This window comes from Muntiacus reevesi, chromosome 1, assembly GCF_963930625.1.
Source record: "Muntiacus reevesi chromosome 1, mMunRee1.1, whole genome shotgun sequence".
Lineage (NCBI taxonomy): Eukaryota > Metazoa > Chordata > Mammalia > Artiodactyla > Cervidae > Muntiacus > Muntiacus reevesi.
Window position 1 is genome coordinate 276,797,724 of NC_089249.1, and position 24,538 is coordinate 276,822,261.

Consider the following 24,538-nt stretch of genomic DNA (forward strand, 5'->3'; position numbering starts at 1 on the left):
ATCTCAAAGAATGTACAATTTCTCCAGGGGTTTGGATTCTACAAAAACACAGTGTTAGAACTGAAAAATACAATGAGTAAACTTACCACCTCTGTTAATGGGTTTAACAGCAAAGTAGGCATAGCAGAAAACAGAAATAGCACATGGAAGACAGGTCAATAGGAAATATCTAAACAATAAAAGGAGATGGAAAATAGAGAAAACAGGCAAAACAAAGGATGGGACACAGTAGAAAAGTCTATTTGCAGTCTATTAGGCAGAATTCTAAAATGGCACCTAAGAATCCCACCCCTCTAATTTATAAACCTGCATAACCCCTAGGTTGATGGAAACTGGTGGATTTTAATCCTCTTACTAAGTTTATGTTACACAGCATTGCTAAGAGGGGGTACACCTCACCCAAGCAGGCAGTATATATAAGAAACTGGGCCTTTCCTGAAGTCAGAGATTCAGAGCATGTGTCATAGGGACATTCCCTTGCTGGCTTTGAAGACGGAAGGAGTCATGTAGCAAAGAAGGGGGGTGGCCTCTGAGACCTAAAATCGGCCCTTAGCAGACAGCTAACAAGCAAAAGGAGGCTTCATTTTTTACAGTCCAAAGGAACTAAATTTGGCCCATAATCTGAATGAGCTTGGAAGTAGATTTTTTTCCCCAGAGCCTCCAGAAAGGAATATATTTCAGCCAATACCCTAATTTCAATCTGTGAGACTCTGAGCAGAGGACTGAGCGATGCCATATCTGGACTTCTGACCTGTCAGCTAACAAATGAGTATTATTTAAACACACTAAGGCTGTAATAATGGGTTATGCAGCAATATTAAGCTAACATATAGTGCTTCCCCTCCAATAGAAGAGGAGAAAGTAAGGGAGAAACAATTACCAAGAATTTTCCAACTGATAGACATAAATCCAAAAACTAAAGATGCTCTGTGAAACTCTAGCACAATAAACATAATGAAAACCACACCCAGGCACATCAAAGTAAAATTCTTGAAAATCAAAAACAGAGAGAAAATTCTAAAAGCAACTAAGCAGCCAGAGACATAAGACAATATAATGGCATCTTTCAAATGCAGGGGTGGGGCAGGGAGCGGGGACAGATCATTGCCAATATAGAATTCCATGCCAAATGAAAACAGTTTTTCTTTTCAGAAATGGAAGGTAAAATATGGTTCTTCAGGAAGAAAGAAAATAATCTCATGTGAAAACATGAAAATGCAAGGAAATGGGTAAATATAAATGCATATTGACTGTACAAAACAGCAACAAAAAGGGTGTGGTGTGTGCTGCGTCTGACTCTTTGTGACCCCATGGACTGTAGCACGCCAGGCTCCTCTGTCCATGGGGATTCTCCAGGCAAGAATACTGGAGGTGGTTGCCATTTCCTCCTCCAAGGGATCTTCCCAATCCAGGGATCAAACCCGGGTCTCCTGCATTGCAGGTGGATTCTTAACCATCTGAGTCACCAGGAAAGCCCATAATTTCCATAGTTTATCAAAACTACATACATCTGCAAGAATACTGGAATATGTCACCCAAGAATACTGGAGTGGGTAGCCTATCCCTTCTCCAGGGGATTTTCCTGACCTTTCAAACTGGGGTTTCCTGCATTGCAGGTGAATTCTTCACCAGCTGAGCCACCAGGGAAGCCCAAAAAAAGGATATGTGTCCTTAAAAATATATGGGGAAATAAAATATATATGACAAAAATAACACAAAGGAGGCAAATCAGTAAATGAAATTACAATATTCTAGGGTTGTTTCAACTGGAAGAGACCCTAAGCCTGGCTTCTTGTAATCTTTAACACTTTGAACAATACTGACTTCCCTTCTCTATAGATAATTAGAACAAGGCTCCTTTTGAACAAGAGCAGTCTCTAGAAGAAGCCCCCTGAAACTCCTATTTTATGATGAAAGCCATATCAGCTGCTGAAAAGAACTAATCCCAGTGAAAAGATCATGAAGAAAAGCTAGAGATTTCTTTCATATCTATGTAAGGATATTTGAAGATTGGTTTTTCCAGTGGTCATGTATGAATGTGAGAGTTGGACTGTGAAGAAAGCTGAGTGCCAAAGAATTGATGCTTTTGAACAGTAGTGGTGAAGACTCTTGAGAGTCCCTTGGACTGCAAGGAGATCCAACCAGTCCATCCTAAAGGAGATCAGTCCTGGGTGTTCATTGGAAGGACTGATGCTGAAGCTGAAACTCCAATATTTCGGCCACCTCATGCGAAGAATTGACTCATTTGAAAAGACCCTGATGCTGGGAAAGATTGAAGGCAGGAGGAGAAGGGGATGACAGAGGATGAGATGGCTGGATGGCATCACTGACTCGATGGACATGAGTTTGGGTAAACTCCAGGAGTTGGTGATGGACAGGAAGGCCTGGCGTGCTGCGATTCATGGGGTCGCAAAGAGTCAGACACAACTGAGCGACTGAACTGAACTGATAGCATGGATAATAGCAATACATGTGGGTCTCAAAGAGGCAAAACACTTGGAATATTATCAACATGAATAGCAGATATCTGTTTTCAGTTTTGGTAAAGCTGTGATTTTTTATAAAAAATTCTAAATCTTCAGAGGTATAGTATCTCCTACCACTCCTCTTGTAAATTTTTGCATAAGTCTAACTGAAGACCACTTAATTCTAACACATTTGACCCTGATCATACTTTGAATATGAACATTAAATCAGAATTATTTCAAAGTTGACATATTTTCATTGAAAAAAAAATTTCCAGAAGGAACTCCATTAGCACAATTTAGATACATTAATTTTTTATATATGGTATTTCTCTCATTTAATTTTAATTTTGTTAAAATTATGTTTATTGGTATAAATTCTTTGCCACTTGAAGTTAATGTATATTTTATCCATTAATTGGCTTCATCTGTATCAAATTGTACTAATCATAACTTCTGCTACGGTCAGTTTCCCTTCAGAGACTTTATTGCTTTTCAAAACTAATTGTCTTGGGTAATTTGTAACATCTAATTTTTGGTCAAAAATATTTCATTCTTTTAATTTTTATTCAGCATCAAATGTTATCACAGAGCACCAGGCTGGGCTCCCTGTGTTGTGTGGCAGCTTCCCACCAGCTATCTATCTTACAGATGATAGTGTATATATGTCAATACCAATGATATAAAAAAAATGTTATCACACAGTTTGAGTCACGATTTTGGGAATTACTTCATTATTCCTCAAGAATTAATTATTCCTTATACAAGTTAAATTATAAAGACTTTTATGAAATAGAAACAAATCCCTAAAAGGGATTCCCCAGGAAAATAAAGAGGGGTTAGAGCATTTCAGTGAGTGAACTTTTTGGCTCTTGAATATCCCATGGGATCAAAACACCAAAGTCAAACAGTTAAGCTTTATACTGTGGTTACAATGTGAACACTTAAAAAATCATTTATTTAAAATAAGATTTTCCATAAGTTAATAAAGTGTTGAAAATGGGTAACATATAGGAGTTCATTATGCTTTTCTACTACATTTAAAGTTTTCCATAGTAACCTATTTTGAATGATTTAAAATATTTTAAATATATTTTAAAATATATAAATCATTTAAAATATGTAAGTTTTTAGAAAATATAATACATATAAATAACCATCTTAAATTTTAAAAATTTAAAGAATCATTTTAAACATTTAAGAAAAAAAATTTTTAAGGGTACATAATCTTTTCAATATAAATATTCAATAAAAACTGAAGATATATTGTTAAATCATAGGCCAGAGAATATACAACAATGAGGAACTATGTTGGTCAGGTACGTTATTATCTTGTATTATTTGTTTGTAACAGCAAAAAAGAATATTGTGGTGTAGATACTAATAAATTAATAAAGTACTTTATTGCCTACTTGGGAAGATGGTATAATGTCCATTTGCTGCTGTCACTGCGAAGTCACTCCAGTCGTGTCCGACTCTGTGCGACCCCATAGACTGCAGCCCACCAGGCTCCCCCATCCCTGGGATTCTCCAGGCAAGAACCCTGGAGTGGGTTGCCATTTCCTTCTCCAATGCATGAAAGTGAAAAGTGAAAGTGAAGTTGCTCAGTCGTGTCTGACTCTTCATGACCCCATGAACTGCAGCCCACCAGGCTCCTCAGTCCATTGGATTTTCCAGGCAAGAATCCTGGAGTGGGGTGCCATTGCCTTCTCCGATAATGTCCATATATGAGGACAAATGCTCTTTTTCTCTTCCCCTCACAAAGACTAGACAAAAAAAGAGGAGAGAAACACTGAAAAAAATAAGGATCACAAAGTCATTCCCAGGCTTCCCTGGTGGCTCAGATGAAAAAGAATCTGTCTACAATGAAGGAGACCCAGGTCCCATCCCTGGGTTGGGAAGATCCCCTGGAGAAGGGACTCTTGAGTATTCTTGTCTGGAGAATCCCATGGACAGAGGAGCCTGGCAGGCTACAGTCCATGGTGTCACAGAGTTGGACTCCATTGAGTGACCAACACTTTCACTTCACTTACAGTTCTCCATAAGTCCTATGAATTGTGACCAATAAATCCACAATTTAAGAAAAGGAAAAATAAGGAGAAAAAAGGATTCTATAGAGAGCAAGAGTAAAATGTAAACATCTATAAGATGCACTGCTTAATGGAGAGAAAGAAGCATAATAGAAGATAATAACCTTGCCATCCTTGAATGATTTAGACTGTGTACAACCTGCAAAGCAAGGAGAAAAATATGCAATATCATTTCTTCCACATGTAGCAGAATAAAATGCAGATGAGCATTTACAATGAGAATTGCAAGGAGCTGTCAGGTTTTCCAACTGCCCTGCTCTGTAAAAAAAAGAAAAGAGAGATTGAATGTAATTATAATACTACTGTATTATACATATTAACACATCAAGATACATGAAGATATCAAAGAGATCAATAAAATATGATCATTAATTTTAACAGATTTAGGTATAACTGATATACAATAAACTGTACATATACAAGGTGTACAATTTACATACACTTGTGAAATCATCACTGCAATCATGTTAACGAACATGATCATCACCCGCCACGGTTCCCCATGCTCCTTTGTATTAATGATTCCTGCACCCCATGGCATCTGCTGATCTACTTTCTGACACTATTCATTAGTTTCAATTTCAAAGCATTTTATGAAATGGAATCATACAGTATGTGCCCTTTCGCTGTCTGACTTCTTTCATGAAGTTGGTCTTTACATTGTCTTTGTATGGTCATATGCTTCCATGTCTTTTGAGTAACATCAAGGAGTAGAATTTTTGGAACATATGGTAGGTGTTCATTTAACTTTTTAAGAAACCGTCAGTTTTCCAAAGTGATTGTGTTCTTTCATATTCTCAGAAACAGTGTATAAGATTTCAACTGTTTCCTATATTTCTTGTCAACACTTGGAGTAGTCTTTTTAATTTTAGACATTCTAACAAAGATGTAGTTTGAGAGTCCCTTGGACTGCAAGGAGATCCAACCAGTCCATCCTAAAGGAAATCAGTACTGAATATTCATTGGAAGGACTAATGGTGAGGCTGAAATGCCATACTTTGGCCACCTGATATGAAGAACTGACTCATTTGAAAAGACCCTGATGCTGGGAAAGATTGAGGGCAGGAGGAGAAAGGAACGACAGAGGATGAGGTGGTTGGATGGCATCACCGACTCAATGGACATGAGTTTGGGTGAACTCCGGGAGTTGGTGATGGACAGGGAGGCCTGGAGTGCTGCGATTCATGGGGTCGCCAAGAGTCGGACACGACTGAGCGACTGAACTGAACTGAATATGAGTTTCCCTAATGACTGATGCTAGACATCTTTCCATGCACTTATTTTCCATCTATATTTATTATTTGGTTAAATATCTGTTCAAATCTTCTCCCCATTTTTGTGGTTTTCTTATTATTAAGCATTGGGTGTTGTTAATATTATCAAGAAATCAAGTCCTTTGTTAAACATGATTTTCAAATATCTTCTCATAGTCTATGGTCTGTCTCTGCATTACTTTAATAGACTCTTTCAAAGAGCATTTTTTTATTTTAATTAAGTCCAATTTATCAATATATTTCTTTATGGATCACATATTTGGTGTCATACATAAGAAATTTTTGCTGAACACAGTTCAGTTCAGTTCAGTGGCTCAGTCGTATCCGACTCTTTGCAACCCCATGAATCGCAGCACGCCAGGCCTTCCTGTCCATCACCAACTCCCGGAGTCCACCTAAATCCATGTCCATTGAGTCGGTGATGCCATCCAGCCATCTCATCCTATGTCATCCCCTTCTCCTCCTGCCCTCAATCCCTCTCAGCATCGGGGTCTTTTCCAATGAGTCAACTCTTCACATGAGGTGGCCAAAGTACTGGAGTTTCAGCTTCAACATCAGTCCTTCCAATGAACACCCAGGACTGATCTCCTTTAGGATGGGCTGGTTGGACCTCCTTACAGTCCAAGGGACTCTCAAGAGTCTTTTCCAACACCACAGTTCAAAAGCATCATTTCTTTGGCTCTCAGGTTTCTTCACAGTCCAACTCTCACATGCATACATGACTACTGGAAAAACCATAGCCTTGACTAGACGGACCTTTGTTAGCAAAGTAATGTCACTGCTTTTAAATATGCTATCTAGGTTGGTCATAACTTTCCTTCCAAGGAGTATCTTTTTTTTTTTTTCCATTTATTTTTATTGTGTTGGAGGCTAATTAATTTCATGGCTGCAATCACCATCTGCAGTGATTTTGGAGCCCCCAAAAATAAAGTCTGACACTGTTTCCCCATCTATTTGCCATGAAGTGATGGGACCAGATGCCATGATCTTAGTTTTCTGAATGTTGAGCTTTAAGCCAACTTTTTCACTCTCCTCTTTCACTTTCATCAAGAGACTTTTTAGTTCCTCTTCACTTTCTGCCATAAGGGTGGTATCATCTGCATATCTGAGGTTGTTGATATTTCTCCCAGCAATCTTGCTAAACACGAGTTCACATAAATTTTTTCTCATATCCCTGGAATTTTACATATTACATCTACCACCCATGTTAAATTAATTATTAGCACTGTATAATATGTGGGCTTCCCTGGCGGCTCAGACAGTAAAGCGCACCCCTGCAGTGCGGGAGACCCAGGTTCGATCCCTGGGTCGGGAAGATCCCCTGGAGAAGGAAATGGCAACCCACTCCAGTACTCTTGCCTGGATAATCCCATGGACGGAGGAGCCTAGTGGGCTACAGTCCATGGGGTTGCAAAGAGTTGGACACGACTGAGCAACTTCACTTTCTTTCTTTATTGTATAATATATGGATCAAAGTTCAGTTGTTTAAATATAGATATCTAAGTGTTCCATAAACTGCACATTCACTCTGTCATAAATCAATTATCCATATATGTATTTGTGTACTTTTGGACTTTATTCTCCACCGGCTTATCTGTCTATATTACACCAATACCACTTTCATGATTATTGTGGCTTTATAATAAGTCTTGAAATCAAATAGTGTTAGCCCTCCATCTTTGTTCTTTAGATTGTTTGTGGTTTTTCTAGGTCCTTTGCATAACTATACGAATTTAAATGTCATTTTTCCAATATGTAAAGAAGGAAGCTCACTAGGATTTTGGTTGTGATTACATCAAATACACACATTAATTTTGTACTAACATCTGAAGATTAACATCTTAAAGATATTGAGTCTTTTAATCCACCAACATTGGATGGATATCTCTTCATTTTAAAATTTAGGTCTTTAATTTCTCTCAGCAAGTTTTACTGTAATTATTATATAGAATTTTTACATCTTCTATTGTATTTATCTTTAAAATTTTCTTTTTCTTGATACTATTGCTAATGGTATTGTTGTTTAATATCAATTTTAAGTTGTTTGTAGGTAGTATATAAAATGTCAAAGATTTTTGAATATTGATCTTTTCTTCTACAGAATTTTTTCTTGCTTAATAGTATTAACATTATTTTTTAAGCTTTTCTAGTTTTATTGAAAGATAATTTACACTTTATAAGTGTAAGATGTACAGCATAATTATTAGACTTACATATGTCATGAAATGATTACCACAATAAGTTTAGTGAGCATACATCATCAATATAAAATTAAAAAGAAAAAAAATTTCCTTGTAATGAGAACTCTTAGAATTTACTCTTAACAACTTTCATCTATAATATGTAGCAGTATTAATTACATTTGTCTAGTATTCAGTACATCCCTAGTACTTATATATAACTGGTAGTTTGTACATTTCCACTGCCTTCATTCAGTTTCTGCTCCCTTAAACCCCTGCCTTAGTAACCCACAAATCTGATCTATTTTTCTAAGAGTGAGTTAGTTGATTGGTTGGTTGGTTTTTGAAGTATAATTGGTCTACAACACTGTTAGTTCCTGTTACACAGCATGGTGATGTGGTTTTCTATACATTTCAAACTTACCATCACCACACTAAGTCTAGTTTTAATACATCACCACACAAAGATATTACACAGTTATTGACTATAATGCCCATACTGCACGATCCACAGCTCACTTATTTTGCAACTAAAAGTTTGTACCTCCTAAACTCCCTCACCTCTTTAATTCCTCCCCTCAACTCCCTTCCTTCTGGCAAGCACTTGTTTGTTCTCTGCATCTATACAACTTTGTTTCTGGTATGTGATGTTTGTTCATTCGTTTTTTAAATAGATTCCACACATAAGTAAAATCACACAGTATTTGTCTTTGACATATTTAACTTATATTTAAAGACCCTCTATTTCCATCTTTGTTGTTACAAATGGCACGATTTCATTATTATTTATGACTAATACTCCACTGCATGTGTATTACATCTTTTTTATACATGCCTCTATTCATGGGCACTCGGGTTGTTTCTATGCCTTTGGCTATTGTGAATAATGCTATAATAATTACAGAGGTGCATATATCTTTTCTAGTTAGTGCTTTTCTTCTCTGCAGCCAAATACTGAGGAGCAGAAAATAAACTTGTATGTATGCTTTGTACATTTTGGATATAAATCCCTTGTTAGATACATCCTTTGCAAATATCTTCTCCCATTCAGTAGGCAGCCTTTATGCTTTGACGCTTTCTTTCACTGAACAAAAGATTTTTAGTTTGATGTAGTCCCATTTGTTTATGTTTCATTTGTTTTCTTTGCCTGAGGAGACATCCAGACCTATCACTAAGACTGAAGTCAAAGAGTGTACCGCCCGTTTTCTTCCAGTACTTTCGTGATCTCAGGTCTAACATTTAAGTCTTTAATCCATCTTGAATTTATTTTTGTTTATGGTCTGAGAGATTAGACCGGTTTGGTTCTTTTGCATGTAGCTGTCCAGTTTTCCCAATGCCATTTGTTGAAGAAGCTGTCTTTTCCCCATTGTATATATCTTCACTGTTGTAGCTTAACTGTCCATATAAGATTGGTTTTATTTCCACCGATCTATGTGTCTGTGTTTTGCCTCTGCTATACGTTTTGATGACTGCAGCTCTGTAGTATAGTTTGAAATCAGGGGAGCATCATTTCTTCTTTCATGAGATTATTTTGGCTGCTTAGGGTCTTTTGTTTCCTTACACATTTTAGCATTAGTTTTTCTAGTTCTCTGAAAAATGCCATTGATATTTTTAGGACTTGCACTGAATCTGAAGTTTTCCTTGGGTAGTATGGTCATTTTAACAATATCAATTATTCCACCCATCAACATGGTCTATCTTTCCATTTGTGAGTGTCATCTTCTATTTCATGCATCGTTGTCCATTATAGTCTTCTGAGTACAAGTCCTTTACCTTCTTAGATTTACTTCTAGGTATTCTCCTCTTGTAATGCATTTTAAATGGTATTTTTTTTTTTCTTTTCTTTTTAATTTTTAAAAATGTAATTCTTTTTGGCTGTGCTGGGTCTTCATTGCTGTGTGCAGGCTTTCTCTAGTTGCAGTGAGTGTGGGTTACTCTTCACGGCAATGTGCCGGCTTCTCATTTCAGTGGCTTCTCTGGTTGCAGAGCACGGCCTCTGAGGCACACAGGCTTCAGCAGTTGTGGCATGTGGACCCTCAGCACACAGGCTCAGTAGTTGTGGTCACAGCTTAATTGCCTCACAGCATGTGGGATTTTCCCAGACCAGGGATCACACCACTGTGCCCTGTATTGCAAGGTGGATTCTTAACTACTGGACCACCTGGGAAGCTGGAGACTGTTTTCTAAACTTCTCATGGTATGACGTTAGTGTACAGAAATGCAACCGATTTCTGTGTATTAAATTTATATCCTGCAACATTATCGAATTCACTGATGAGCTCTAATAGTTTTTATATCCTGTTTTGAATCCTTCCCCGTCACTCTATATATTTTCATTGGAGTATTTAGAACTTTTGCGTTTAGAGAAATTATTAATAGGTATATACTTACTGTCATTTTGTTCACTTTGGGGGGTTTGTTTCTGTGGGTCTTTTTTGTTCCTTTCTCTTCTTTTGCTCTGGTCCCTTGTGATTTGATGACTATTTCTAGTGTTATGTTTGGATTCCTTTCTTGTGTGTGTGTCTGTGTAACTAACAGATTTTTGATTTGCAGTTACCCTAAGGTAGGTACACATACACAGAGACACACGCATCATTATTTTGTTATTTATCTCAAGTTCAAACACATTTTAATAACCCTGCCTTTTTGCTCCACCCATGTTTCCTGTTTTTTACCTAGTTTACATCTTTTTGTGTATCCCTTAACTATTTATTGCAGATATAATTTTATTAGTTTTGCCTTTTAGGCTTTCTACCAACTTTACATGTAGTTGATTTACTATCTTCCCTTCATATTGCTGTCGCCAATGAGTTTTTTTTGTAATTTTCATGTTTCTAGTAATGGCCTTTTCTTTTTCAGTTACAGAAGTCCTTTTAATATTTCTTATAAAGCTAGATTGGTGGTGCTGAACTCTTTTAACTTTTGCTTATCTAACTTTTTATCTCTCCGCCACATCTGAATAAAAGCCCTGTTTGGTATAGTATTAGGTTTTTTCCCTTTCATCACTTTAACTACATCAAGCCACTCCCTTATGGCCTACAGAGTTTCTGTTGGAAAGTCAATTGATAGCCTATGGGAGTTAATAACACTATTTTTAATACTGATTTCTACAGTTGTAGGTAGCATACATAAATGACATAGACTCTTGTAGGTTGATTTGTATCTTACAAACTTGCTAAGCTCATTTTATTATAGTGTTTTTTTGCATTTTCTACATAGGCAATGGTATCGACAACAGAGTTTTGCTTCTGATGCTTTTTGTTTATTTTTTTTCTTACATTATTGCAGTGGTTAGAACCTTTATTTGGATTTTTAAATTGTCTTCTACTTGAATTTTTATCATATGGATTACTGGTATAACTGTGTTAATATTCTCTGATAATCTTAACATATACATCAGTTATGGGTCTGTAATTTTGGTCATCATTATGGATTGTATTTTTCTGCTGATTTGAATTTCTTTTAATTTTTCAAGGATTATTAGATCTTGTAAATGTCACCATCTTGGAAACTAGATATTTCTGTACTTGTATAAATAAGCTTTGTGCTGGAATGCAGCTAATTTATAGGTAAGTGCTTTGCCTTTTTGAGATCTTGCTTCCAAGATTTGTTAGAGCCAAAGTAGTGCTCAGTTTAGAGCTAATTATTACCCGTTACTGAGGCAAGATCCTTCTGTATACTGTATGCTCTGTGATCCTGGAGGTTTCCCAGTCTAACCGGTCAGGACAGGTACTAAGCCCAGCAGTGTGTGTGTGATGGGCTCTGCTTGCTTTAATTGTTTTTTCCTTTGTAGTCTTGAACCCAGCTACCTTACTCACATGGTATGCTAGTCAGCACTCTGCTTCATGCTTCATCCTCTGTAGATACGCTGTGTCTTCTGGTATATGGTCCTCTGAACTCTAGCTGCACTGGTTTTTTTCTGGGCTCCCAGCTTAATTGCTTCAACTCAGGGAGTTTGACGGAATCTGTATGGTTCCCCCTTCCTGTACCATGACCTCAACTCTCTCTTAAGGCAGTAAGCTGGAGGAATTATAAGGCTCACCTTAAATGTTTCCTGCCTCTCATGTGTCACTGTCTTTCACTGACCGATTCCTCTGTCATGTAAACCACTGTCTCAATTTTTGTCAAATTTTTGGTTGGCTTTTGTAGTAGGGGAAATGTGTTATTCCATCTTGGCTGAAAGTGGAAATCCAGAACAATTTCTAAATATAAATTTATAAGGAAATCAAAGGATCTTAATTTACATTAATATTAATTTGAAAAAGTAGCTATATTTAAAAATCATTTTTAAGACTATCATTTTTTATTTATAAACTATGTATTTGAACCAATATAGGCAGCATGAACTAATTCTGGGTAAAGTGCACGAATTTATTGAGAGACTGTCAAAGAGCTCATAGAAATAAATAAGAAGCCTCCAAAAGTAGATTCTAAAAAACATCAAGAACCCAAAAAAGGCTAGCAAAAGTACATTATAGGACTAATCTTCTTAGCGAGATGTCCGAGATGTCCCCCGGGCCTCCACCCCCGGGATCTGATGCACTGCAGTATTCAGTTTTACACTGGCTGCTGCAGGTAATCTCTGACTGACCATGGGCTTTTTTCTTACTTTCTCAAAAATCAAAATCTTGAGGGAGCAGTCCAATCAGATGAGTCTAACTCATACACCTGCTGATGAGAAGACTAGTATGTATCTCCTTTTGTTTGATTTAGGGGGCTTCCGTGATAGCTCAGTTGGTAAAGAATCTGCCTGCAATGCAGGAGACCCCGGTTTGATTCCTGGGTTGGGAAGACCCACTGGACAAGGGATACATGAGGCAAGGCCCTGACTGACATGTACACTGAATGAGCCCCAAACAGGAGAGATGATGAATATTAGGCAACAAGAAGGTATAGTTTTTGTATAAATTTGTAATATATATTGTTGCATAAGTTTTTGTTGATGCTATTTCATCTAAGTTTATGAGAAATATTGTTCTGTGTGATACATTTTTTTTTTTACTGTCTTTGGCTATGCTATCAGAACAATACCAGCCTCATCAATCAAGTTAGGAAGTATTCCTTCCATTTATACTTTCTAGAAGATACTGTGTAGAATCACTGTTAATTCTTTAAATATCTGGTAGAATTCTTCAGTGAAATCATCTGGGTCAGAATATGTTTTAGGGGTACTTTGTAAACGGTGGATTCAGTTTGTTTAATAGCTTCTTCTATAACTATTCACATTATCTATTTCACTTTGGGTGAGTTCTTTTTCTGTTTTCAAGAATTAGTCCATATTACCTGTCAAATTTATACGTGTGGAGTTACTTTTGGTGGGCCCTTATTATTCTTTAAATATCTATGCAGATAGTTATTGCCTATTTTATTCCTCATAATGGTAAATTGTATGTTTTCTGCTCTTTTCTTTGTTAATCTTTCTAGTGATGTTTCAATTTTATTGATCTTTAAAAGAATAAGGTTTTTTGTGTGTTTGATTGATTTCTACGTGTATTATTATTTGCTTCCTTCTGCTTCTTTTGAGTGTATTTTGCTCTTAAGTCCTTGGGTGGGAGCTTAGATTATTGAGATATTTCCTATTTTCTGTTATATGCATTTAGTACTATAAATTTCCCTCTCAATACTGTTTTAGTTTGGTCCCACAATTGCAATATGTGATATTTTCATTTTCATTCAGGTAAATGTATTTTCTATTAATTTCTCTTCAGACTTCTTTGATCTGTGGGTTCTTTAGAAGTGTGTTATGTAGTTTCCAAGTGTTTAGAGATTGTCTCATTATTGTTGTTTGATGATAGTTTGATTCTGCTGTGGTACAGTGCTCTGTATAGTTTCAGTTCTTTTATATTTTAAAGGTCTGTTTTATAACCCAAAATATGGCCTATTTTGGTATATAGTCCATTTGTATTCAAAAAGAATAGGTATTCTGCTGCTGTTGACTGGAGTGTTCCATAAATATAAATTAGTTTAAGCTGACTGACTGTGCTATTAGTACTTTTTTATCTCCCTTGAGAGAGTTGTAATAAACTTTTCAAGTATATTTTTGGATTTATCTTTTTTCTTTCAGTTTTACTAGCTTTTTCCTCTTAGATCTTGAGTATCTGTTGTTAGCTGCACACTTAAGTAGAATTGTTTGCTCTTTGTAAATTGACCATTTTATAATTTTGTGATGTTTCTTTATCCCCCTGATTTTCTTGATTCTGAAGCCTGATATTAATATATTTATTTTAGATTTCTTTTGTTTAGTGTTTGTATGTTATGATTTTTTTCATCTTTTGACTTTCAATATATATGTCAGTATTTATTGTAGATTTCATGTAGACTGAGTTTAGCTTAGGTTTACTTTTTTAAACAATCTGACAATCGCTGCCTTTGAATAGGCAGGTTTAGATTAGGGATCAATGAAAACATCCTATAAGGAGCCAGACAGCAAACATTTAGGCTTCACAAGACTCGTGCTGTCTGTTGTACATTCTCAGGTATCTGGGAGCCGACTGTGACCTTCCTAGAGACTGGGCAAGACATCAGACACCACCTTGACTTCTAGCCCACTACAAATGGCCAGGCTCCCTGGAAGGAGCAAGTACACATATCTGCCATCCCAGCTTTTCTGACTGCTGCCCAGGGAAGGAACAGGTCCCAGGATCACTTGGCTGTGATAGCCAATGGGCCTTGTATTCACAATCCCACAGGACTGTAAACAAAAAAGCAGTTATTAATAGGCATAAATAAGAACACCCCTCCTGCAGCGATAAACTCAGCTTAGCATAGGGGGAGCAGGCAGAAAAAGCCTATCTCCCAGTTTCTCTCTAAAGAGACCTAACTACATATTTTCTCCTCCACTGCCTTAGGATCCAGTTTCCCATCTGCCTGCATCGGTGCCAGCTGCCACCCTCTCCCTTGGGCCACTAACACATCTCGGCCATCCTCAACTACTGGGGTGACTACAGATGGAGAAGGATACCTGGGCAATCACAGAGATTTGATGAATGACCAAGAACTAAGGACTGGTTAAGCCATAAGGCTATTTAGTCAGTAGTATTATAGATAAGGTTACTGTTATAGAGCCGTGGGCTTCCCTCACAGCTCAGTCGTTAAAGAATCTGCCTGCAATGCAGGAGACCTGGGTTTGGTTCCTGGGTTGGGAAGATCCCCCGGAGAAGAAAATGGCAATCCACTCCAGTATTCTTGCCTGGAAAATCCCATGGACAGAGGAGCCTGGCAGGCTACAGTCCATGGGGTATCGCAAGAGTCAGATAGTCACTTAGTGACTAAACCACCACTGTTATAGATAAGGTTCATCTAGTTATTATAGTCATTAAAATATAACTACAATTATTTGTTTATAGATATATAAGGTAAAAGGTACAAATTTTGACATCAAAAGCATACATAAAATGCAGGGGGAAAGTAAAAATGTAGAGTTTTATTATGCATTCAAGGTTAAGTTGTTATCAGCTTAAAAAGACTGTTATAAATATGCTTTCTATAAGCTTCATGGTAACCACAAAACAAAAACCTATATAAAATGCACAAAATAAAGAGAGAAAAGTTTAAGCACTAAATAAAATCACCAAATTACAAAGGAAGAGCAAGAAATAAGAAGAAACACAGGAACTACAAAACATCCAGAAAACAATTAACAAAATTGTAGTAAGTACATACCTATCAACAAACACTTTAAATGTAAATAGACTAATTCCCCAATTAAAAGACATGGAGTATCTGAGTGGATTAAAAAAACAAGCCCCATCCATATATATGCTACATACAAGAGACTCACCAGATATAAGGACACACACAGACTGAAAGTGAAGTGATGGAAAATTATATTACATACAAATGGAAACCAAAACAAAACTGGGATAGCTATACTTATATCAGACAAAAAAGACTTTAAGACAAAGACTGCAAGAAGAGACAAAAAGGTCATTTTACAATAAAAAGGGATCAATCCAACAAGGAAATATAACACTTGCAAATATTTATGCAGCCAACACAGGAACACCTAAACACATAAAGCAAATATTAATAGACCTAAAGGAAGGAATAGATGGCAATACAAGAATACTAGACGACTTTGAGGTTCCACTTTCAGCAATGGATAAAACAATTCAGACAGAAAATCAATAAGGAAACACTGAAATTAAACCACAGGTTTGAGACAACACTCACCAGACATTTATAGGACATTCCATACAACAGTAGCAGAATACATATTTTTCTCAAATGCACATAAAAATTCTCCATATGTTATGCCACAAGTCTTCATAAATTTAAGAAGATTGAGATTATATCAAGCATCTTTTCCAACCACAATAGTATGAAACTAGAAATCATTTACAAGAAGAGGACTGGAAAATTCACAAATATGTGAAGATTAAGCAACATACCACTAAACAACCAATTGGTCATAGAATAAATCAAAAGAGAAATTTTAAAATACCCTGAAATAAAATTGAAAGCATACCAAAACCAATGGGACACAGCAAAAGTATGAAGGTTCTTTAAAAAACTAAAAGCAAAACTACCATTAAGATCCAGCAATTACATTCTAGGTATACATCCAAAGAAAATGAAAACACTAATTCAAAAAGATACTAATACATACACCCCAATAAATGTTGATAGCATTATTTACAGTTGCCAAGTATGGAACCAACCTAAGTGTCCATCAACAGATGAATGGATAAAGAAGATGTGGTATTTATATACAATGAATATTACTACTCAGTTATAAAAAGAATGAAGTTCTGCCATTTGCAACAACATGGATGGACCTAGAAGGTATTATGCTTCATGAAATAAGTCAAACAGAGAATAGGTAAATCTATGTTATCACTTATATGTGAACTCTAAAAAATAAAGAAAGCTGAGTGCAGAAGAAATGATGCTTTTGAACTGTGGTGTTGGAGAAGACTCGAGAGTCCCTTGGACTGCAAGGAGATCCAACCAGTCCATCCTAAAGGAGATCAGTCCTGGGTGTTCATTGGAAGGACTAATATTGAAGCTGAAACTCCAGTACTTTGGCCACCTGATGCGGAAAGCTGACTCACTTGAAAAGACCCTGATTCTGGGAAAGATTGAGGACAGGATAAGAAGGGGATGACAGAGGATGAGATGGTTGGATGGTATCACTGACTCGATGGACATGAGTTTGGGTGAACTCCAGGAGTTGATGATGGACAGGGAGGCCTGGCGTGCTGCGGTTCATGGGGTCTCAAAGAGTCGGACATGACTGAGCGACTGAACTGAAGTGAAAAACTAAAATGAATAAATGTACATAACAAAACAGAGAGACTCAAAGATACAGAGAACAAAACTACTGGTTATCAGCAAGGATAAGGAAGGAGGGAGGGGCCAGATAGGGTATAACATTGAGAGATACAAACTACCATGCATAAAAAAGCAATAAGGATATATTGTACAGCATGGGGAAATAAGCTATTATTTTATAATAACCTTAAAAGGATTATAATCTATAAAAATACTGAATCACTATTTTGTACACATGAAACTAACATAATATTGCAAATCAACTAGTTTTCAGTAAAAAAAAAAGCAATTCTAAGAAATTCATATCAATAAAACCTTAGAAGAAAAAAAAAGATCTCAAATGAACAATCTAACTTTATAGTTCAAGAAACTAGAAAAAGAATGAATTAATAAGTCCAAAACTAGTACAATAAAGAAAATAAATACCAGAACAGAAATAAATGAAAAAGACCAAAAGATTAATAAAACTTAGTTTTTTTAAAAAGATATGTAAAATAGAATAACTTTTAGCTAGACTTGCAAGAGAAAAAAAGGAGTTAAATAGATGTAATTATAAATGAAAGTAGAGACATTACAGCTGATGCATGACAAATGTAAAGGTCATAAGAGACTATTGTGAAGAATTATACAACAAAAATTTGTTCTTGTTGGCTTTCTTGTTTTTTTGCTTTCTCTGGTTTTGGGTCTGAGATTTCATTTTCTCTCATCTGTTAGCATAGCATTTATACTTGTTTTTTTTTTTTAATGTTTTAATGGTTTTTCCTAGAATTCCCAATATACATTTACAAGTTATTTAAGTTTACTTTCAAATAACATTATAACACATCATTGGTATTACAAGTACTTTATAAAAATGTATTCCCAATTACTCCCTCCTCTTTTATAAGACTACTGCCATTTATTTCACTATACATAAATTATAATCACTGAATACCCTAATGCCATGATTATTTTGAAGAATTACCTATCATAACAATTAAAATAATAAAAATAAAAACATAGTCTACCATCATTTATTCCCCTCTAGTGCTCTTCATTTTATATGGATCTATTAATGGCAACCCACTCCAGTATTCTTGCCTGGAGAATCCCAGGGATGGGAGCCTGGTGGGCTGCCGTCTACAGGGTCGCACAGAGTCGGACACGACTGATGTGACTTAGCAGCAGCAGCAGCAGCATTAATACATCTAATAAATCATATCATTTTTTCTGAAGAAATTCTTTAAACATTTCTTACAAAGCAGGTTTACTGGTGACAATTCCCTTATATTTTGTTTAAGAGTATCTGAGAATATTTCTCCTTCACTTTTAAAAGATAGTTTCATTGCATATACCATTCAAGGTTCACTTTTTTTCAATCCTTTACATATTTCACTCCATTCTTGCTTACACGGTTATAAGTAAAGTTTTATTTCCTCTGGCTTTTTTTCAAGATTGTTTTTGATTCTGCAGGTTGAATATGATATGCCTACCTGTAGATTTTTTGGAATATTAATCAATTTTGGTGTCCCTGAGCTTCCCAAATGTATGGTTTGGCGTCTGTCATTAACTATGGAAAATTCTCAGCCATTATTACTTCACCTATTTCTTTGGTTCTTTTGTCTCCTCTTTCTGGCATTTCCATTATACTTGCATTACATCTTTGTAATTGCTTCATTGTTCTTGGATATTCCATTTCAATTTTTTTCATTCTTTTGTCTCTTTGCTTTTCAGTTTGAAAAGTTTCCATTGATGTGTCTTCAAAGTCGTTAATACTTTCTTCAGTTCTGTCCAGTTTACTGATGAATCAATGAAAGGAATTCTTTATTTTATTTTAGAGCTGTTTTGGCTTTCTAGAAAATACTTTTGATATTTTTCTTAGAGTTTCCATCTCTCTGCTTGGATTATCTAGATTTTCTTTCATGTTGTCCACTTTTTCCATTAGAACCCTTAGAATATTAATCATAGTTACTTTATGTTCTCAGTCTGATAATTCCAAAATCTCATTTCTTTTAAAGCCAATAACAAATGTTATTAATTATCCTTAACATGAGACTATCTTTCATCTTCTTTCTTGAAGAATATTTTCACTGGATAATAAATTATGTGTTTAAAGTTCTTTACTGTCAGGACTCTTAAGACATTGTTCTACTATCTTTTGAACCTGTGGCTTCTGATGAGAAACTCACAGTCATTGTCTCACTGTACCTATAATTTCTATTTTAACATTCTCACTTGATAATGTCAATATCTGGATCCCCTATGGGTCTATTCTACAATCTGTTTTGTCTCATGGCTTTGTGCCTGTCTGGTATTTTCTTTAATGCAAGACCCTTGTCTACAACACTTTACAGATCAACACTTTGTATGATACTATCTTTCCTTCAGAATGTCAGGTCTTTCTGCTGCTACAGTGCTGGCTGACCGAATTAATCCAATTAGAGAAGAATTAACTCCTGGCTGGTTACAGTCCTATAGGGAGGCCCTCACTCTTAGATCTTAACCTTACAGAGGTATCAGTTAAGAACAGGGTGGTTACCATTGCTCCTTCCCAACAGCACATCCTAAAATTGAACTCTTATCTATAGAGTATCACAAGACCAGTGAAAATTTTCTTTGCTTTTTATATTATTTTTACTTTATTTTAGCCTCTTAGCTTCACTGTCTGGTAAATGTGCTGAGTGAAACTACAAAAGAGTGTTATCTTATTTGTTTCCATCTCTTCTTCCTAATGTCATGTTCCGCTCCATGGCATAATTTTTATCTCTTTAGGCTCCAAGTTCTGTCAAAAATTTGTGTCAGATTTTGGTCATCTTACTACTAGGTTGGTGCAAAAATAATTGTGGTTTAGCATTGTTGAACTTCGCCCTTTGATACTGGAATACATTCTTAACTGCATGTGGTTATATTATACGTCATTTTAATATGCATCTCTTGTTTTACATTTTTGCTAATGAACTACTACTTGCTATTTATTTTATATGTACTTTAGACTGTGGAAATAATGTTAGACAAAAAATAAATTCAAGGAATTTTGTTATTCAAGTTCAAAATGGGTCATAAAGCAGCAGAGACAACTCACCACATCAACAATGCATGTGACCGAGGAGCTGATAATGAATGTACAGTGCAGTGGTGGTAAAGGAAGTTTTGCAAATGAGGCAAGAGCCTTAAAGATGAGGAGTGCAGTGGCCGGCCATTGGAAGCTGACAATGACCAACTACATAAGAAGTTGCCTAAGAACCCAACGTCGATTAGTCTATGGTCGTTTGGCATTTGAAGCAAACTGGAAAGGTAGATAAGCTCAATAAATGGGTGCTCACGAGCAGACAGCATATCAAAAATATTGTCATTCTGAAGTGTCATCTTCTCTTACTTCATGTAACAACAAACCATTTCTCAATCGGATTTGATGTGCAATGGAAAGTGCATTTTATATGACAACCAGCGATGACCAGCTCAGTGGCTGGACTGAGATAAAGCTCCAAAACACTTCCCAAAGCCAAACTTGCACCAAAAAAAAAGATCATGGTCACTGTCTGGTAGTCTGCTGCTGGTCTGATCCACTACAGCTTTCTGAATCTCAGCGAAACTGTTACACCTGAGAAGTATGTTCAGCAAATCGATGAGATGCACTGAAAACTGCACCGCCTGCAGATGGTACTGGTCAGCAGAAAGGACCCAGTTCTTCTCCATGACAATGCCTGGCAGTACTTTGCACAACCAGTGCTTCAAATCTGAATGAACTGGGCTATGAAGTTTTGCCTCATCTGCCATATTTACTTGTCCTCTTGCCAACCGACTACTATTTCTTTAAGCATCTCGACAACTTTTTGCATGCTTCCACAACCAGCAGGACTCAGGAAATGCTTTCCAATAGTTTGTCAAGTCCCAAAGCATGGATTTTTATGTTACAGGGATAAACAGGCTTATTCCTTGTTGGCAAAAATGTGTTGACTAATGGTTCCTGTTTTGATTAATAAAGACATACTTGAGTCTAGTTATGATGATCTGAAATTTAGGGTCCAAACTGTAATTACTGTTACACCAACCTAATAGATGCTTTTCACCAAGACCCTTTGCCAGAATTCCCAGTTTCTTGCCAATGTCCAGAAATAGTAAATGTACTCAGGGAAAACAGTAATTGCAGAGGGTTGCTTCTCCTTACAAGGTGTGGCTTTCCCAAGGATTTTGGTGCTTTAGCTGCTACTTGCCTAAGCGACAGTCTGATATCTTTAAACAAATCGTTTACATTAATTCAGCTTCTCTAGGTATCCTCAGTGGAAGCACTGGTCTGCCATGTAGTTGAATCTAAGTCTAATTTTCTTTACTTATTTCACTTGCTTAGTCTTGCAGTCTCTAATTCCAGTTCTGTTTCTCTTCCTTAACATTAGGTAACATTAAAATAATCTGTGCCCAGTTCTTTGAATTTTTGCAGGTTTAACTAAAAGGAACCCTTACTCATGCATACTTTCAGATGGCTTCAGTTCCATTCCTTGACAAGAAGCCTGACATAACAATTCAGACAAAGGTAAGCCTGGCTTCATATAGTTAGTATGGTCTCCTAGTTGCTACTCACTTTAACACAGGTTTCTACTTCTGGGTTCTGATTCATTTCAACATCTTTTTTCTTTATATCAATGCACAAGCAGTTACACCACAAGCCATCATTATGATATTTCTGCCTGTACAATGAAAGGTGAAACTATGCTTTATGTTTCTTTTACACGTTCAATAATGCCAAGAATGTTATGAACCAATTAGGGTTACTGGGTAAATAACTATTGACTAAGAAATATGTGATTGGTTTGTATATAAAAATACAAAATTATACTTACCCACCATAATCTTCAGTGATCCCAGCAAATGGTATTGGATCACAGTATACAAAAACTACAAATGCAAGCAGTACAAGGGATATAGCAGATGTAATTATTACAAATTTCATAAGGCCTTTAGATGATATGTGTAACTTGGAAATAATGATACCTCCCAGAATCTGGCCAAGTGCACCTCCTGGAAGTAAAACAAGTCCTAAAAGAAAGGAGGAAGAGAAAGCACAGTTAAAAACAGTAGATGTATGGCAGACACCAACACAATATTCTACAGCAATTGTCCTCCAACAACAACAACAAAATAGTCAGCTAAAGACAGTACAGAAAATTCACACATCGATGCAATCTTCTCTGCTATAAGCAAGTAGCAAATACAAATTTAACTAAGAAGCCAAGAGAAAACTTAAAGACACAACAAATAACAAACCTTAACCTTAAGAGAAATACAAATTTGTGCATGGGGCTGATGCTACAGGCCTAAAGGACCCAGAATAAGAGGTCCCACAAAATGTTTTACAGCAGTTGTGAGCAATGCAATAAAATCAATGCCAGAGAAACAACATCTGAAAGTCTGTAGCCAACTATGGTAAATTTAAATAATTGAAGTGATATTAGTCCTGGGAATAAACGTGTACTGTAATTATGGAGAAAACATAAAAATAAAAAATATTAAATCATATAAAGTAATAAGGTAAGAAAACTTTATAACATCAGGACTAAAATGAAAACTGCAAAAGCTGCCAGAGAGTCTGGTACTTGCCAAAGAATTATAATTATAGTTTATTTTTTAAAAAGATAAAATTTAAAAAAATAAAAAGATAAAATTAATAACCTAGACCAAACACACATACATGCATACGATCCTGAGGAGCGGAGTTAGTGAACTGCAAGTGAGCAGCTAAACTTTCCTAAAACAACTGGTGGGGATAAAATGACTAAAACACAAATCCATTGAGAGAAGACAGAATAGCGGGGGGAGGGGTAAGAAGCAAAAGAGAAGTGCAAAAACACAAAATATACAATTAAAAAATGAAAAATTAAATGTCAGAATTCACAATAATGATGCATGAATAAAACAACTATTAGAAAGACAGATGATGAAATTTGATATTTTTTAGAATGGAAAGTTTGAAAATAAATAGTAAAAGATATGTACCGTGAAATGTAGATCATGAACATGTTTATACCTAATGACATCTCATTAAATAAATTATATAAACACTGCCTAGATTTCAAGAAAATTAAAAACCTATAAACAAAGTGTTTTAAATCAGCTCTCTCAGAGAAGAAGATTTACTTTACAACACTATTAAAGATATGTAAAATATTAACTGATTTGCACAGGAGTTATTTAAAAAGAGAAATAAAAGCCTATGTCTACAAATAAAAAAACTCTCTTTTCAGCAAAGCATGGCTTAAGTAAAAATATGCTGATGAGAATTTAGAATGCTTAGAACCAAACAATAACACAAATTACATCTAAATGTATTGAGGTGCTATCAAATAAAATCTATAAAAATGATACCTCCATCATAACTTGTTAGGAGAACTAAATGAGTTAACACTTAAGTGCTCAGGACAGAGTACAGCCATGCAGCAAACATTATATGAGTATTTGTTTAAAGGTAGAGTTTACAGACAAATTCATTTATTAGAAAAGCAAAAAGTACAAATAGTGTAGAGGCAATACTTATTAAGAAATTTGTGGGAACTTGAAGTGAATCAGAGAGTGAGCAATAAAGCTATAGGTAAAGAAGTCAAGAAGAAGTAAACCACATTGTAACTCATAATCTCAGAAATTAAGGGTAGGTATTAATATGACTGAAAGCAAGAGTGAGGTAGACTTAAGAAAACAAGAGGTTTGGATGGCAGTCTACGTGAAATGTTTGATCCCCAATTCCTATCCCTAACCACAATGCTAGAGGACCCGAGGTTTATTCATTTTGAACCCAACCATAGAGTTGAGAAAACCAAGTACATCTGTGAGCATAAAACTGAAAACACAACCCAACTGAGAAAGTATTGGCTGCCAGGCTCATTGCCCTAGGCAGTAAGAAAATACTGAACACTGGAAGTTCAACAATTAAAGAACTGGGTCCTTTAGGACTACCCTAAAAAGACACAAAATGGTTGAAAATTGAATTGCAAAGCACAGAACTTCCAAGAAACTTTTTATGTAAATATTATATTGATGTACAGAAAAATACACAAATTGAAATTTTACATTTGATGACTTTCCAAAGTGGACTTAACTCTGTAAGCACACCCAGGTCAAAAAAATTAATCAAACATTTACTAGAAGACCACAGGCATTTTTTGTGCACTTAAAAGATTTTATAAAATGTGAATCGTAAAGGATGCATACATTATAGTTTCTTTTATAGGACATGATATTTGAAAAATTCACCCATGCTTTTGTATATAATAATAGTTCATGCCTTA

The 24,538-nt window shown here is 35.8% G+C and overlaps 1 protein-coding gene across 1 annotated transcript in view; it reads right to left on the reverse strand.

Annotated features, from left to right (window-relative positions):
- The window catches only part of LOC136158654 (solute carrier organic anion transporter family member 6A1-like), a 99,764-nt gene that overhangs the window by 23,846 nt on the left and 51,380 nt on the right, over positions 1–24,538 (reverse strand). Inside the window, 2 exon segments of the mRNA XM_065920467.1 lie at positions 4,660–4,813; positions 22,100–22,295. Coding sequence (XP_065776539.1) covers positions 4,660–4,813; positions 22,100–22,295 — 350 coding nt within the window.